Raw genomic sequence first — 15,894 nt, 5'->3', positions numbered from 1 at the left:
CCCGCCCCTCCCTCCACGTGGCCTGGCTGCCGCCATGCTGCACGGCGAGGCCGCGGGGTCCTAGTGCCCCCCCCCCCATAAGGGTCTCCCTTTCCCGCGGGGGGGGTTCATGCCGTGATGGGCCCCCCCAAACCCCTTCCCCATCACAATCATTGAGCCTGGAAACAAGAGGAGCCGTTTATTGGGGTGCAGGGGGGTGCCCCCCCCAACACAGCAGCGGCAGGGGGGGGGCACTGTGCCCCCCAAAGGCACTTATGGGGGGGGCGGGTGCAGCAGCACCGGCCAAATAATAATAATATAAAAACAATTTTTGGTCCTGGAATCCGGGGGGGGGGGGAGAGGGGAGAGAGGGGGGCCGGGGTGGGGGCACCCGGCTGGTCCGCAATGGATTGTATTGGGGGGGGGGCACAGGCAGTTTGGGGTCCGGTGGGGTTGGGGGGATGCTCAGAGGATCTGCCGGGGCATGCCATAGCCCGTCATGCCGGCCTGCGAGGCGCCGCGGTTGGTGCCCATCTGCAGCCCGATCACGCTCTGCCCCTCCTTCAGCTTGTCCTCGGAGAAGACGCGTCGGTTCTCCTGCGACTTCCTGCGGGCACAGCGGTGTCAGCGCCTCCTCCGGACCCCCCCTGGGTCCTGCAGCACCCCCCCCCAAGCACCCAGCACCTACTTGGGGAACCAATTGGGGTCTCCCACGAAGAGCCCATCGCCCTTGGCCACGGCCAGGCTGCCCAGGTTCATCAGGGTCCTCTGCACGCACGCCATGTTCTTCCCTGCAAGGGCGCGGCCAGGCTTGGCTTCGGACTCATCCTCATCCCCATTTCCTTCCCTGTTTCCATCCCTATCCTCATACCCATCTCCATTCCCAACCCCATTCCTATCACTGTCATCATTCCTGTCCTTATCCCAATCCCAACCTCATGCCCATTCCCACCCTCAACCCCATCCCCATTTCTGTTCTCATCCTGTCCTTATCCCAATCCCCATCCCCATTCCCACCCTCAACCCCATCCCCATTTCTGTTCTCATCCTGTCCTTATCCCAATCCCATCCTCATCCCCATTCGCACCCTCAACCCCATCCCCATTTCCATCCCTATCCTCCATTCTCAACCCCACTCCCAACCCCATCATCATTCCCATCCCTATCCCAAACCCATCCTCTTCCCCATTCCCACCCTCAACCCCATCCCCATTCTGTCTTTATCCCAGTTCCCATCCCCATCCCTGTCCTCATCTGCATCTCCATCCCCTTCCCCATCCTCACCCCATTCCCACCCTCAACCCTATCCTCATCCTTATCCCATCCCCGTTCTTGTCTCCTTTCCATCCTCATCCCCGTTGTTTTCCCATCCCCATCCCCATCCTGGTGCTCACCCTCCCAGAGGTCCACGGTCTGGAAGATGTCGGTGGCGGCGATGCCGTAGCGCTCGGCCGCTTGCAGGAACTGCGAGATCTGTTCCATCTGCTTGAAGGCCATGGCCGACGCCTGCACCTTGGCCACGGGGCCCTGCCCGCGCGGGTGCAGGCTGTTGATGAGCCGGCACAGCACCTATGGGCGAGGGGACACCGGTGACAACCAGCACCATGGTGCCCCCCCCCTCCAGTGCCCAGTGCCTGGGTACTCACGGTGCCATCCTTGAGCCACTGCTGGAAGCCGTCCCTACCCGGTGCCGGCTGCGCCACGTCGCTGCCGCACTGTGCCAGGATCCACCGCACCAGGATCTGCTCCAGCTCGGGGTCGTACTGGCGGTCGATCTTCTGCTGCACCTCCCGGCTCAGCCCGTATGATGGTCCCCGGTTTGCCATGGTGACAGCAGGGCGGGGGGGGGGGTAATCTGCAGGGACCGGACCCCCCCCCCGTCAGCCCCATTGGTGGCACAGGGTGATGGTGACCACCGATGGCTCAGTGTCCATTATGGAGCTTTATCGCCCATGCCAGGCCCTGCTCGCTTCCTGCTCCGTGCCCACCCCATGGTGCTCCGGGCGCGGATCCTGCTCTGAGCATCCATCACCACGGCTCAGCCCCGCGGGCTTGGCAAGCACCGGTCAGAGCTTGTTTGAGGAGCTGCCCCGTTTGCTTGGGCCCGGTGCCACATCCGGGACTGGCACCGGGAGCATGGGGCCGATGGACCCGGATCTTTGCCGTGGGGCCACCGGAGCCAGTGCCATCAGTGGTACCCACCACCTCCCGCATCCCATCCCTGCATCCTGACGTTCGGGGGTCCCGGAATGCCGGACGGGAGCACATGCTGCGGGTGCCAGCCCCGGTGCCCAGCCAGCAACAACCACATGGGAGGGACCCGGCTCTGTTCGGACCCCATCACGCACCCGGTTTTGGGGTCCCTGACACCGGGAGCACCCGCGGGACTGGGTTTGGTGGGAGCCTGAACCCAGAGCCCCCCGCGGTGGCCGAGTGAAGCCGCTGTGGAGCTCCGGCACCGCGGCCACCCCGTGGCTCTCCCGACGCTGCCGTGGGGCCTGGGCAGTCCCTATGGGGACAGAGCCGCTTCCCGGGTGCGTGGGGAGTGCCCGGACAGGGGCCAAAGCCGCCGGGAAACAAAGAGGAACCGGGACCGGGGCAGTCGGAGCCCGGTCGGGGGTCGCCCGTTGAGAGGGGATCCCACGGCTGGGGGGAGCAGAGCCCAGCCCTGCCGGGGCACGGCCACCATGGGGACCCCATAGAGCCCCAGTGCAATGGGGAGGGGACCCCAGCGGGCACCGGGTTCCAGCGGGGACGGGACCCCGGCGGGGACAGGGTCCACCCCCCCCCCCCAGCGGCAACGGTTTCTGGTCCCCAGCGGCCCGGGCCACGCCGCGGTGTCCGCAGCCCCCGGGGGCAGCGGCGCTGGGGCCGGAAGCCGCACCCGGTCCCGTCCCGCGGGCGCGGCCGCGTTTCCCGACGCTGCCCGGAGCCGTTACCCCCAGCGGGGCGGGCAGGGGGGGGGAGCCCGGGGCCGGGGGGGGGGGGGGGAGCGGTCCCGCTCTGGGTCCCTCTGCAGCACGGGGGGGGTCGGGTTTAGGGCAGAGCTACCGGTGCCCTCCCGGTGCCCATCCCCGTCCCCATCCCGGCTCCCGACCCCACCTGCGCGGGCGCCCTCGGGCGCTGCCCGGTGCCGCTGCCCGGTGCCCGGTGCCGGTCCCTACCTGCGGCGCGGCTCCCGCGGTCCCCGGTCGGCAGATGCCGGATGCCGCTGCCCGCGCCCTTTTCACGGCTGATGTCAGCGCGGCCGGGGGCGGCCGGGACCGCCCGTTCCCGGGGCGGGTCCGCGGCCGGGACCGGGGCAGCCCCGCCCGGTGGGGAGGGGGCTCGGGCGGGCCGGGATTTTGGGGAGGGGGGGGGGGGGGCCCAAGGTGGGGACGCGGTGGTCACCGTGGTCAGGGGACATCGGGGGCTCGGTGGGGACGGGGTGGCCCCGTGGCGGGGACAGAGGGGCTGAGCGGGGCCATTGGGGTTTGGATGGGAACGAGGAGGCAGGGATAGGGTGAGCAGCGCGGACAAGGGACCACGGGGCTTTTGATGGGGGGGAAAAGGGTGGCCACGGTGTTGGAGGGACATCAGGGGTCTTGATGGGGACAGGGTGGCTGCGGGGCAGAGAGCGAGGGACAGGGGGGGTTTGGTGGGGACAAGGAGCAGGAGCATCAGGGGTTGGGGGGCACGGAGGCTGCGGGGGGACACCGAGGCTCGGTGGGGCCGGGGCAGCCGAGCCGTCGGGGCTGGGCTCGGGCGCTGCCGCTGCCCCCGGCCCCGCGGTGCCCCCGTGTCCCCGCGCAGGGGCAGGGCCGTGGCTGTTGCTCAAGCACCGTCTCCAAGGGAAGCCGCGACCAAAACAACCAAACAGACGCCGGGCCCGGAGCCAGCGCCAGCGCCTCGGTGTCCCCGCACCCACACCCCCGGGGCCCCAAATGCCCCCCCCCCGCCCAGCATCCAAAATCCAACCTCAGAGCCCCAGAAGCCACCCCACAGAATCCAAAATCCACCCAGGACCAGCCCCCGCTCCACACCCAAAATCCAACCTCAGAGCCCCAAAAGCCACCCCACAGAACCCGAAATACACCCAGGACCACGACCCCCACCACCCCCTCCCCCGCACCCAAAATCCACCCCACAGAACCCAAAATACACCTGGGACCAGCCCCCCCCCCCCCCCAGCACCCCGAGCTGCTCCTTAGGGCTCCATCACAGTGGGAACCAGCTTTGCTTGTTGTGTGCCCCCCCTGCACCCATGGGTGCCACGGTGTGGGAGGGGGAACGTCCCTGTAAACACCCCCCCCCCCCCCGTGTTGTGGGGGTTCCCGGTGGGGCTTTGGGGTGTCTTGGAGTGTTCCCTGGGTGGGGATCAGGGTGACCCACACGATAGGGGGGGGACAGGGAGTAAGGGTGGACATGGGGGTTCAGGATGGGGGACACAGGGTGAGGTGGGGACAGGAGGGGGGTAACACAGGGGGCAGGGCAGGGGATATGGGGGGGACACAGAGCAGGATGAGAGGGACATGAAGTGGGGATGATGACGTCATTGGGGGGGGTGACCCGAGAGGGGGTGGGGGTCACACAGAACCCGGATACGGGTGTGCGCGGACGGGACCCCCCCGATGACCCGGGGTGACCCCGGGACCCGGCCCAGCGAGGGGACCCCCGGAAGACCCCCAAAGGGCTGGGGGTGACGTCATTCCCGCCGGGGCTCCGCCCCCCCCTTGGCATGGCCATATAAGGGAACGAGGCGAGATAGCCCCGCCCCGCCCGCAGGGAATGGGAACGGGGTGGGGGGGCACGGGAACGACGGGGGGGAATGGGATGAAGGGGGGCACCGGATGAGAGACCCCCGGGGAGGGGGGACACAAACACTGAAGGGGGGGATGCAGCAGGATGGGGGGGATACAAGTGATGGGGATGCAAGTGGCAGCAGGAGGGGGTAGTTTGGGGGCTATGGATGCCCTTGGGGGGGGGGCTCTGGGTGGCCTGAGGAAGGGGCATGGAGAGTTCTGGGGGGTCTATGGGTGCCATAGGGGGTCTTGGGGAAGGTCTGGGTGGCGGGGGAGGAAGGGGGGTGTTTTGGGGCTCTGGGTGCCACGGGGCACCCTGGAGAGGCTTGGGGGGTCTGGGTGCGATGGAGGGCTCTGGATGCCCTGTGGGGGCCCTTTTGGGGTTCTGGGTGCCATGGGGGGCTCTGGGTCTCTGCTCCTCCACCCCACACACTGGGTGCTACATTCACATCTCTTTATTTCCCCCCCCTTTAACCCTCCATGGGGGTCCCCTACAGCAGCGTGGCCAGCTCCAGGCGCTGCTCCTGCGGCCGTTGCCGGGCCCCATCCCTGCGCCGCCGGGACACGGTGCCAGCACCGGCTGCCAACGCCTCCGCCGACACCGAGCTCACCGGGGAGGAGCCGGCGGCGGCACCGGGCTCTGCAGGGTGGGGATGGGACACACACACACACAGACACCATCAGCACCCCGGGGTGATGGGAGCCCCATGGGTGCTGTCGCCATCACCCCCCTGCTCACACTCACTTTGCCGCTCCAGGTCGCGCAGGGCGATGGTGGAGCCGGGCCGGGCCGGGGTCCCGCTGCGGTAGAGCTGCAGCGCTTCCAGGATGTCGGATTCCAGCGCGAACTCCGCGTCCCACTCGTAGTTCTCATCCACCGACGTGTTCCTCCTGCGGGGATGGAGCAGGGGGACCACAGGAGGGTTAACCCCATGGCCAAGCCATGACACGGCACCGGTTCATGCCGGTGTCCTGCCCGTGGCTCACCTCTTCCCGGCGCTGCCGAGAGCCGGATCCATCCTCACCGCAGCGGCTCCGCTCCAACCCGGGGGGGTGCTGGGGCCGTTGCCCCCCAAGGACGGTGGGCGCAGGAAGGAGGCGCTGCCGCGGCCGCTGCTCTGGCTCGTCAGGCTGCCCCGCGCCAGCTTCTCCAGCGCCGGCGCATCCGGTGCCTTGCCCGGTGGTGCCCAGTTAGGCTGCGCGGTGCTGGCCGCTGGCACGGCCTCAGTCCTGGTGCTGCCGGGCCAGGCCGCGGTGCCGGGCAGCGATGCCTTGGCGGGACCCAGGGGGAGGCTGGGGGGCTCCAGGAACGTGGTGGCTTTGGCACATGGGTCAATGCAGTCTGGGCACAGCGTCCGCCCCACGTGCTGTGGGGAGCCCTGGCTCCCCGGTGGGGTCCTGGTGGGGGGCTCCGGTGTGGGGGTGCTGGGCTCCGGCGGCTCGTCGCCGTCGACGCACATCTCCTTGAAGAAGGGTAGGCTCAGGAACTGGAGGATGCTGCTGCGGGCGGGGGGCTGCGGGCTGGGGGGCACAGCGGGGCTGGGGGGGGGCCGTGGGGAGCCCTCGAGGGGCAGCGAGTCCCACAGGGCGCTGCCGGGGCCAGGGTGCGGCGCCTCAGCGGTGCAGTAAGGCAAAGTGGTGGCGGAGGCCACGGGGCTCACGTCGATGATGCACAAGGCAGCGGCGGCGGCGGCGGAGCCGCACACGGGGCTGCTGCTGCTGCCGTAGCCAAAGTACCGGCCCCGGCGGCTGGTCCAGGAGCCCCGGGGGGGCTGCCCCGCGGGCCGGGGGCGCAGCGAGACCCCCTTGTGCCAGATGGGCTCCTCCTCCTCCTCATCTTCATCCTCCTCCTCTTCCTGCCGGGGCAACTGCAGGCAGGGCTCAGGCTGCGGCACCGGGGGCTCCGGTTCCACCACGAAGCGGCCGTCGGGGCCGCGCCGGATCCGCTCCAGGGGCACGTGCTCCCCGGCGCTGCCATCGTCCGCGCTGTACCGGGACCCTGCGATGCTCAGGCCCAGGCTGGTACCGGCCTTCTCACCCCACAGCAGCGTCCGGTGCAGGCTCCGGTAGGGAGACGGCTGCAGCTTCAGCTTCACGGTGCTGTCGGGGCTACCAGGGCCATGAGAATTGCTGGAAGGGAGAAAGGAGCCGCTGCAGCGCCCATGGCTCAGCTCCAGGCTTCTCTGGTTGCTCCCTGGGAGAGCCTGTGCCATTCCCTGGCACTAAATACCTGCTCCTGGGCTTTCTGATCCTTCCTTCACCCAAAAAAAAACAGGGGAGGGAGCTGGAACCCAGAGCATCCGAACCCCAGAGCCCCAAACTGCAGTGAGTGAGTGATGGGGAGCAGCAGGGACAGGACAGGGATGCAGCAGCAGGGACACGACGGGGATGCAGTGATGGGACACAACGGGGATGCAGTGAAAGGGACATGACGGGGATGCAGTGAAAGGGACACGACGGGGATGCAGTGATGGGATGTGACTTACTGTGGTGGTGGAAGCTTCTTGCTGGGGGAGAAGACAAGTGGTGGATCTGGAAGGCCATGAGAACACAAAGGGATCACACAGCGGGCACCACACAAGCGATGAGGAGGAAATGGCCCCAGTAAGACACCCCCAACCACTCCCCCCCAGCCCTGGACCACGGGGTCCTGGCCCCGGTTCCTACCCTGCCTGCGCTTGCGGCTGCGCGCGGCACGGCGCCGGTTCATGATGCAGGCGGCCACGGTGCTGAAGATGACGGCCACGCTGAGGAAGCAGATCCCACCGATGACCCCGGCCAGCACCGGCTGCGGCAGGAGCCCGGGCAGCTGCGTGCGGGATGGATACACCTCCATGCCTGCGCCAACGGGACACAGCGGCACCGGGGTGGGTACCCACGGAACAGGCACCCATCACCGCAGGGACCGCGGCAAAGCCTCAGCTCTGCAGCCGTGCCAAGCACCAGGAGCGGGGATGCTCTGCACGGAGCTCTCCCGCAAACTGGTCCAGGTCTAGAGATGGCGAGCGCCCAGCGCTGGCTTTTGGGGATGCTCTGGGGACAATCCTGGACTGCGCTGGGCACTTGACCCCTTTGAGCTCTGTCCCAAAGGCAGCCCCGGCCTTACCTGCTGTGGAGACGTTCACCGTGTTGCTGGGATCGCTGATGTAGCTGCCAGCAAAGGCCACCAGTCGGAACTCATAGAAGGCGTCCTGTGGGGAGCAGAGGGGCAGGAGCCGCGCGCTGGCACCATCCCCGTGCCTCTCCAGCCGCCCCACCTGCAGGAGCACTCGGTGCCATCCCCACCTTGATGAGTCCCGGCACCAGGACCTGGGTCTTCGTGCTGGGGATGGAGCGATCCAGCACTTCCCACGCGCCGCGGTCCTGCCGCAGCTCCAGCGCGTACCCGCTGAGCGCCGGGGAGCGCCGCGCCGGCGGCTCCCAGCGCAGCAGCACCCCCCGCGCCGTGGCGTTGGCGCTCAGCGCCCGCGGTGGGGACAGGAGCACGGGCACGGTCACGGCCGGCGGCTCCGGAGGCACTGTGGTCACTGGGAAGCCTGTGGAGAATGGGGATGCTGGGATAACAGGAGCAGCGCTGCGGGGGGGTGGTCCAGGGTTCTATGGGGGGGGGGGGGGTGTGTGTTTTGGGGAGCCCCATCTCACCCCTCGGCATGGAGGTGATGATCTGGCTGAAGGGGCCGCTGCCCAGCTTGTTCTGGGCCAGGACACTGAACTGGTAGCTCGTGTCTGGCTGCAGGTTCTCCACCAAGAGGTGCTGAGCCCCCGGCGGCACCGAGAGCGCCAGCCAGTCGTGATGAGCGCGGGGCGGGTGCTTCACCCTGCAGGGATGTGGGGCCCATGAGCACAGGGGTGGTGTGGGGCCGGGAGCGGCGGGCAGGGGCTCTGCCTGTGGGCACTCACAGCGGCGTGTACCACACGCTGAACCTCTGGAAGTAGCCTCCATCAAAGCCGGGCTCCCAGGAGACGTTGGCAGCCAGCGGGAGCGGGAGCACGGAGACGTTGGTGACAGCGTGAGGGCTGGTGCCTGGGGAGGTGAGGTGGGGGGGGAGCAGAGATGTGGCACACAGGGAGTTGGGGGGGGGATGCTTGGGGCCACCCCAGCACCAGGCACTCACCCAGCACATGGACGGAGGTGACGGCGGTGACGGTGGCCACGGCGCTGGTGGCCGCGCACTCCCAGAGCCCGTGCTGCTCCTTGCCCAGCGGCTGGAACACGAGGCTGCTGTTCCCATCCACCCGGGCACTGCCCCAGCTCTTCTTCCCTGCGCTGCCAACCTGCAGGGCAGAGCAGCGAGGGGCTCGTGGGGGCCACCACCAGCACGGGGGCTGCTCTGGGAGCTGAGGGGCAGGATGGGACCCTCAGGGCAACACAGGGAAAGAGCCCTGAGTCCCTTCTCCTGGAGAGACGGGGGTGCAGGGATGGGGGTGCAATGACATTGGATTGCAGGGACGGGGATGCCCCAGAGGCCAAAAGCAACATCCATCACCCAGGAGGTCTTGGTTGGCTCCCCAGAGCAGCAGCTCCTACCTTCATCCATGTGATGGTGGGTGAGGGATCACCATGGGCTGCACACGGGATCACCAGCTCCCGGCCCACCTCCTGGAAGTATTCCTCCTTGGGGCGCACCGTGAAGGCAGGGGGGTCCTGGAGGACAGGGATGAACCCAGTGTGGGTGCACAAAGGCACCCATCGCACCGGGGCAGGGTGGGAGCAGCCTGGGCTCACCTTGAGCAGGACACGGGTGGGCCGGGAGGCGCCGGCGGTGCCGTAGCTGTTGTAGGGGGTACACGTGTACAGCCCCAGAGCATCGTCGTTGCCCGTCGCGATGACGATGGAGCCATCGGGTCGCATGGACCAGCCGGGGAGCTGGGAAGAGGTGGGATGTGTGGTCAGGATGAGGGGCTGCAGGGGGGGGGGAAGCAGGATGGTGGCAGTGGTGGTGGTACCTTGTCCAGCTCCAGCGGGCGCCCATCCCTGGTCCAGCTGACCGAGAGCAGCGGGGGGTTGGCTCGGGATGGGCAGCGGATCACTCCCCGCATCCCTTTGGGTAAGTGGGTCTCCGGGAGCATTGTGGTCACCTGCGCTGGATCTGTGGGGACAAAGGGGGGTACCAGCACCTGCAGGAGGGCAGCAGGAGCCGGGGTCCCTGTAGTGGCTGGTGACAGCCTGGGGCTCCTGAGGGCTCTTACATAGCACCGTGACGAAGGCCGAGGCGGAAGGTGGCTTCCAGAGCCCATTGCTGGGGGTGCAGGTGTACTTCCCAGCATCATCCGGGGTCGTTTGCTGGAGCAGGAGGCTCCCGTCCACCAGGACACGGACCCGAGCCTGGAGCTGGCTGCAGGGGACAGGGAGGAGATGAGTGAGCTCCTCCCCACCACGCTCAGCTCCAGCCCCTCGGTGCCAGCCCCGCGGTACCTGAGGTGGAAGACGTTGGTGCTGCCCTGGAACCAGGTGTAGGTGAGGTTTCCCGGGTAGGCTTCCGCCTGGCACGCCAGGAAAGCATCTTGGGAGACGTTGACGGTGATGTTCTGGGGTGGCACCACGATGACGGGCGGCCCTGAGCATGGCACAGAGCGGGCAGTGAGGGCTGCGGATACGGGGTAGCCCCGGCTGCTCTCAAAGCCCCATCGCATCGACCCCAAACCCAACCCCTACGTGCGCCGGGGTGGCCCCTGCTCTTACCCTGCACGAGCACACGGGTGGTGTGGGTGATGGTGCCCTCCTTGCTGGACGCGTGGCACGTGTAAGCGCCCGCGCTGGCGCGCTCCACCACGGCGATGCTCAGCGTCCCGTTCCTCACCTGGTGACAGGAACACGGTGCCACGGGTGTCCCTTTGCCCCCTATGGGATCGCAGTGGTGGTCGTGGCCAAACCTGCACCGCGGCCCCGCTCCGGATGGGGAGGTCGCTCCTCTTCCAGCTGACAACGGGCTGGGGGTTGCCGATGGCCGTGCAGGTCAGGCTCAGCGCATCCCGGTCCCGCACCTCCACCAGCGCCGGGGGGGTCTCCAGGAACGTGGGGGGAGCTGCAAAGACAAAGCCAAAGCCAGACCCTGACCCCTGGCGGATGCAAGCCCTGGATGCGGGGTCGGGGGGGGGGGGGGGGATCTCCCGGTTACCGGTGACGGTGAGGTGGACCCAGGTGCCGTTCTGGAAGTCGGCGTCGGTGCTGTGCCGGTCGAGGAAGAGCACGCGGCACTCGTACCAGCCCTGGTCCTCGGCGCGCAGGAGGTCGATGCGCAGCGAGGCGCCTTCCTCGATCCGCACGCGACCTGGGGGCACGGAGTGACCGTCACAGGGACGCCGGCACCACCGGGGTACCCCCCCCATTGCACCCAGTGCCCCGCGGGGTCCTCCTGGTGCTGCCGGAGCCTGGGAATGGCCACGGAACTCGGTCACACCAAGGTTTAGGGCTCCAGGGAGAGGATGCGGCCATGGCTTTGCCCACCCTAGGGTGGCCTCATTGGGGAGCCCCCCCATCACCGGTCCCCCCAGCCCGGCGCAGGGATGAGCACCACGGACCCCCTTAGGGGATGTGGTGGTGGCAATAACGGGGGGGCTCTCCCCGGCCGTGGGGCCCACGCAGCCCCACAGCCCCTGCGATGAGGAGGAGGAGAAGGGCGCAGAGCGGCGGCGAGCGCGGCTCTAATCCCCTGCGCTATTATCAGAGCCCTAATCGGCTCAGGCGGCAGCGGGCAATTGGCTCAGCTGCAGTTGGGGTGCACCCAGCACCCCGGCCCCCAGCACCCCAAGGGCTATGTGACCCCCAACCCAGACCACGGCTCCAGGCTGGGGAGGTGCGTTTAGTGCCCTGTGGGTCATTGCTCTTTGGGCCCGTGATGCTCCTGCTGCCATCCCAGAGCTTCCCAGTGACATCCCAGAGCTTCCTGGGACCAGAGGCTTCCCAAAGGGAGTTCTGCCAAATCCCACTGTTGGCTCAACCCAGTTTGGTGCCGTTGGTTGGTCCAGGAGCCACCGGAGCCCAAGCTGGGCTATGGGAGGCTGCGCCCTGCCCAGTGAGCGCAGTGAGGAAGAGAAGGAGAGCCAGGCAGGCTGGTTTGGGTACGGGATCACACACAGGATCATCACACATAGGATCACACACGGGATCATAGAACATGTGAACCCAAACCCATGTGAACCCATGCCAGTGGCTCCTGGAGCTCCCTCCGGCCACATCTCCCACTGGGTCCTGCTGCTCCCCATGGGCAGCTCCACGAGGTGTGGGGCCGAACGGGTCTGGGTGCTGCTGGTGCCATCCCTCGCTCCCAGCACAAAGGAAAGCCCCAGGAAAACCTCACCCAGGAGCAGCAGCAGAATCCCGGTGGGACGAGGGGGTTCCCGTGTGAACACTGGGAAGCGCCAGGGATCCCCATCCCTGCCCGCAGCTGCCGGCTCCGGAACAAAGGTCCCTTTGGAAGGGCCCAGGGGATGTGCCCCAGCCTCCTCTAATCCCCCCGAGCTGGCCCCAGCCCCCTCCTCCTCCTCTTCCACCCCCTTGCGATAACAAAACCATCCCCCAGCGCCTGGCAACCGTCATTCAGAGGGACACAAAGGGGGCTGCAGCCACCGGGATGGGGCGTCCGATGGATGCGGACAGACGGGGACGAGGAGCATCCGGTCCCCCGAGTGACCCCAAGGCTCTCATGGGGCTGGTGGCAGCTCAACTGGTGCTCCCAATCGCCCCTCGAGGGACACGGGGGGGGGTGTGGGGGGGAAGAGCAGGGGCTGACCCCCGGTCCCTCCATCCCTTCCCAGCCCTGCAGGGGATTGGGAACAAGCCGCCCCGATGCCATGGTGACAGCCGGCAGCCCCCCTGCCACCAGCTCGGCCTCATTACAGCCACCAGCCCCTTCCCCCATGCGGGCTGTGTCGGTAACCGGAGCTCCTGCAGCCGAGGGGCCCCGGTGCCAGGCTCAGGTATCAGCAGCCTGGCCCAGGTATCTGGTAAAACCAGTGCCTTGTGCTCACTGCCATCACCACCGGTCCCACGGAGCCAGCACAGGAGCAAAGGGGGAGAGACCCCAAAAGCCATCTCCTCTGCCCATGGCTGGCTGGAACCGCAGTGATTTGGGATTAAAGGCTCCCAAGCGGGCACCATCCAGCCCTCCCCATGCAGAAGAGGTCGGTGCAGCCCTCCCCAGTCCTCAAGGGATGCTCTTTGCCTTTACCTCCATGCTCACAGGGATCCCTCAAGCTCTGCTGTAAATACCCGGTATATCCCAGTACATCCAGGAGCAGATCCCCCTCCCACGCCGCGCAGCCCTGCCCCGGAGCAGCTTTACTCCCATTAGTTCCTTCACCAAAATCCCATTCCCAGGATCAGCCTTCCGGCGGCAGCATCCCACCGTGCCCAGCACAACAAACCGGACGGGAGAGCCGGGCCGGTTTGGGGTTGCCAAGCAGGAGGTGATGGGACCTGCCCATGGAGCTGCTCCCACCCTGCATCCCGGTACCCACATCCCCCTGCTCCGGGCATCCCTGCACCCCAAGGAGACCCTGCTCTGCAGTGGGGACCCCTTTGGTCACCCCAATACATCCCGGAGCCGGAGGCAGCATCGTGATGGGGTCCAACGGCAGCAGCAGCCCCAAAAGTGGGGACCCCACAACCGCACCCCCCCACTCCGGGACTTACCGACGTACTCCGGGTCCACGCGGGGGGAGTAGAGCCCGAACTTGATGAAGATGGGGAGGACGAAGCCGAACCGGACCCACTCGATCACGTAAAGCGGGGGCCGGTTCTCGAGGGCTCCCGGGAGGCCGCAGCTCAGCACCGTGCTCTGCCCGACCCGCCCCACCACGGACCGGGGCTCGTTCTGCCCGGTGCCTGCGGGGACAAGGCGAGGGATGAGCCCCGCCAGCGGAACCACGTGCGCTGCCCCCGGTCCCGGTCCCGGTGCCGGTCTCTTACCGTCGGCGCCGGCGATGAGGCTGAGGACGGCGGCGCGCAGCCACCACCGCATAGCCCAGGTCCCCGCGGGTCGCCGGGGGCCGGCAGCCGCTCACCGGAGGCTCCGCCGGGCTCCCAGCGAAGAACCGGCCCCGGGCGGGGGGCGCTGCCGGTCCCGCCGCCCGCCGCTCCTCATGCCCGGCCCCGCTCGGCTCCGTTCGGCCCCCGCTGGGCTCGGTTCGGCTCCACTCGGCTCCCCTCGGCCCTGCTCGGCTCGCCCCGTGCTCCGGCCGCCGCCGCCGCAAACAAACCCGCGGTGCCGGGAGGGGCCGGCCTAAGCCACGCCTCCCCCCCGGCCCGTTGCCACGGCGACAGCCAATCGGTAGGCCTGAGCCTGGCGCTCCCCGAAGCAGCCAATGGCGGGGCGGGGAGGTGGGAGCCGCGGGGGCTGCTGGGAGATGTAGTTCGGCCACCGGGGCACATGGGCAGCGCTCGGAGGGCACCGGGGGCTACGGCGGAGACCCCGGGCAGAGGCTCGGGCTATCCCAGGCCATGCCAGGCTATCCCAGGCCATGCCAGGCTATCCCAAGCCATGCTAGGCTATCCCAAGCCATGCCAGGCTATCCCAAGCCATGCCAGGCTATCCCAAGCCATGCTAGGCTATCCCAAGCCATGCCAGGCTATTCCAAGCCATGCCAGGCTATCTCAAGCCATGCCAGGCTATCCCAGGCCATGCCAGGCTATCCCAAGCCATGCCAGGCTATCCCAGGCCATGCCAGGCTATCCCAACACATGCCAGGCTATCCCAAGCCATGCCAGGCTATCCCAACACATGCCAGGCTATCCCAGGCCATGCCAGGCTATCCCAAGCCATGCCAGGCTATCCCAGGCCGTGCTGTGCCATCCCAAGCCAAGCCATGCCCAGCTCTTACCCACTGCACTGCATTGGCACCATGCTAAGCAATGCCGTGCTGTGCCACGCTCAGCCATGCCAAGCCAAGCCTTGCCGTTCCACATTGTGCCCCACCAAGCTCTTCCCTGCCGTACCACACCGTGCCACGCGGGGTTATCATGCCCTGTGTGCCATGCCAAGCTGTGCCATTCTTTGCCATGCCGTGCTGAGACTTTCCTGCTGTACCACACCACACCACGCCACGCATACCAAGCTCTTCCCTGCCATGCTGCACCATATAACACCCTGCAGAGCCATGATGTGCCATGCCGTGCCATGCCGTGCCCGGCCGCACACGTGTAGGGGCCCAGGGCACCCCGTGAGCGCTGCCATGCCCCTGCTCTAATCCCATCCTAAACATGTCCCTGGCACAGGGACGGCCACCGGAGCCGTGTCCCCCCCCTCTCTGCGCCGTGCTGAGCCGGAGCTGGGCTGCCCGCCAGGCCGGGGGCTCCGGGTGCCCTCGCGGCACCGGGGCTGACCGGGAAGGGACCACCCCTGGTGCCATCGAGGAGCCGGCATCGAGCTCTGTGCTCAGGCCGTGTGCGGCAGCACCAGAGCACGGAGCCGGGGGGGGCTGGGGCAGAGCCCCCATCCCGACCCCCCCCCTCCTTCCCGTGTTCCCTGGGGCAGGGGGGTCCCCGGTGCCCCTTGGCCCGGCCCGGCCTGGCCCCCTGAGCCTGGAGACTCTTGAGGACAGCGCTAAAGTAAGAGGAGTTAAAGGAAATAATTCTGCGCTTAAGCTGCTTTCCAGCCTCTCCCGGGCCCATGTGAGCCCGGCGGCAGCCGCGGGCTTAGGGCACGGTGCTGGCCCCTTGTCCCCATCATCCCCATTGTCCCCCCCCCCGTGCTCTGCTGGGACCCCCCCCCGCCCCAGCCCCTCATGCCCCAGGGAATGGGGCCAGGCAGAGCCAAGCTCCCCCCATCCAGCCCCACATCCCGGTGCGGCGGCACAGCCCATGGGAGCCATGGCATCGCCCATGGAACTCGGCTTCCTGCAGGGAGGTGGTGACGTTTGGGTGTTTCAAGGCACTCTATGGGGGTCCCGGTGCCCCCCCAGCAGCCCCAGGGCTGGGTGCTGGCGTTCCCGGCCATGTGCCGCGTGCCCGAGGCACGGGGCCGGTGACACCTCTTGCACTTGGGATTTAAATGGCACCAAGGTTAGGAGCGGCTGAGAGGAGATTTCCAGGATCGGACTTTGGGATGGAGATGCCTAAATTCCGCCTAAGCTACACTTTAAGCATCAACGGCCTGCGATGGCCCCTGTGGTGAGGCCGGTGCCGGGCAGGGAT

General features: G+C 67.8%; 2 protein-coding genes across 2 annotated transcripts; both read right to left on the bottom strand.

Moving 5' to 3' along the window:
* Positions 1-159: 159 nt before the first annotated feature.
* Positions 160-2,312, bottom strand: TAGLN2 (transgelin 2). Its single transcript, XM_062632607.1, has 4 exons — positions 1,626-2,312; positions 1,374-1,548; positions 668-770; positions 160-586 (listed from the first exon to the last, which is right to left on the bottom strand). The coding sequence occupies exons 1-4, from the start codon at positions 1,803-1,805 to the stop codon at positions 445-447; spliced, it is 600 nt and encodes a 199-aa protein (XP_062488591.1). The 5' UTR covers positions 1,806-2,312; the 3' UTR covers positions 160-444.
* A 2,939-nt stretch (positions 2,313-5,251) lies between these two features.
* IGSF9 (immunoglobulin superfamily member 9) lies at positions 5,252-13,867 on the bottom strand. Its single transcript, XM_062632614.1, has 20 exons — positions 13,672-13,867; positions 13,396-13,587; positions 10,880-11,032; positions 10,635-10,786; positions 10,444-10,561; positions 10,177-10,318; positions 9,951-10,096; positions 9,708-9,850; positions 9,487-9,627; positions 9,289-9,405; positions 8,876-9,035; positions 8,661-8,784; positions 8,403-8,578; positions 8,046-8,296; positions 7,867-7,951; positions 7,428-7,598; positions 7,247-7,292; positions 5,748-6,890; positions 5,506-5,651; positions 5,252-5,400 (listed from the first exon to the last, which is right to left on the bottom strand). Exons 1-20 carry the CDS (start codon positions 13,721-13,723, stop codon positions 5,252-5,254), a joined length of 3,807 nt encoding a protein of 1,268 aa, XP_062488598.1. The 5' UTR covers positions 13,724-13,867.
* Between the last annotated feature and the right edge of the window lie 2,027 nt (positions 13,868-15,894).

This window comes from Pezoporus occidentalis, unplaced genomic scaffold (assembly GCF_034315485.1).
Source record: "Pezoporus occidentalis ecotype Australia unplaced genomic scaffold, CSIRO_AGI_Poc_V1 ctg391, whole genome shotgun sequence".
In the NCBI taxonomy this organism is placed as follows: domain Eukaryota; kingdom Metazoa; phylum Chordata; class Aves; order Psittaciformes; family Psittacidae; genus Pezoporus; species Pezoporus occidentalis.
Note: the sequence above shows the minus strand (reverse complement) of the source record. Positions and strands in the feature narration are given on the sequence as shown.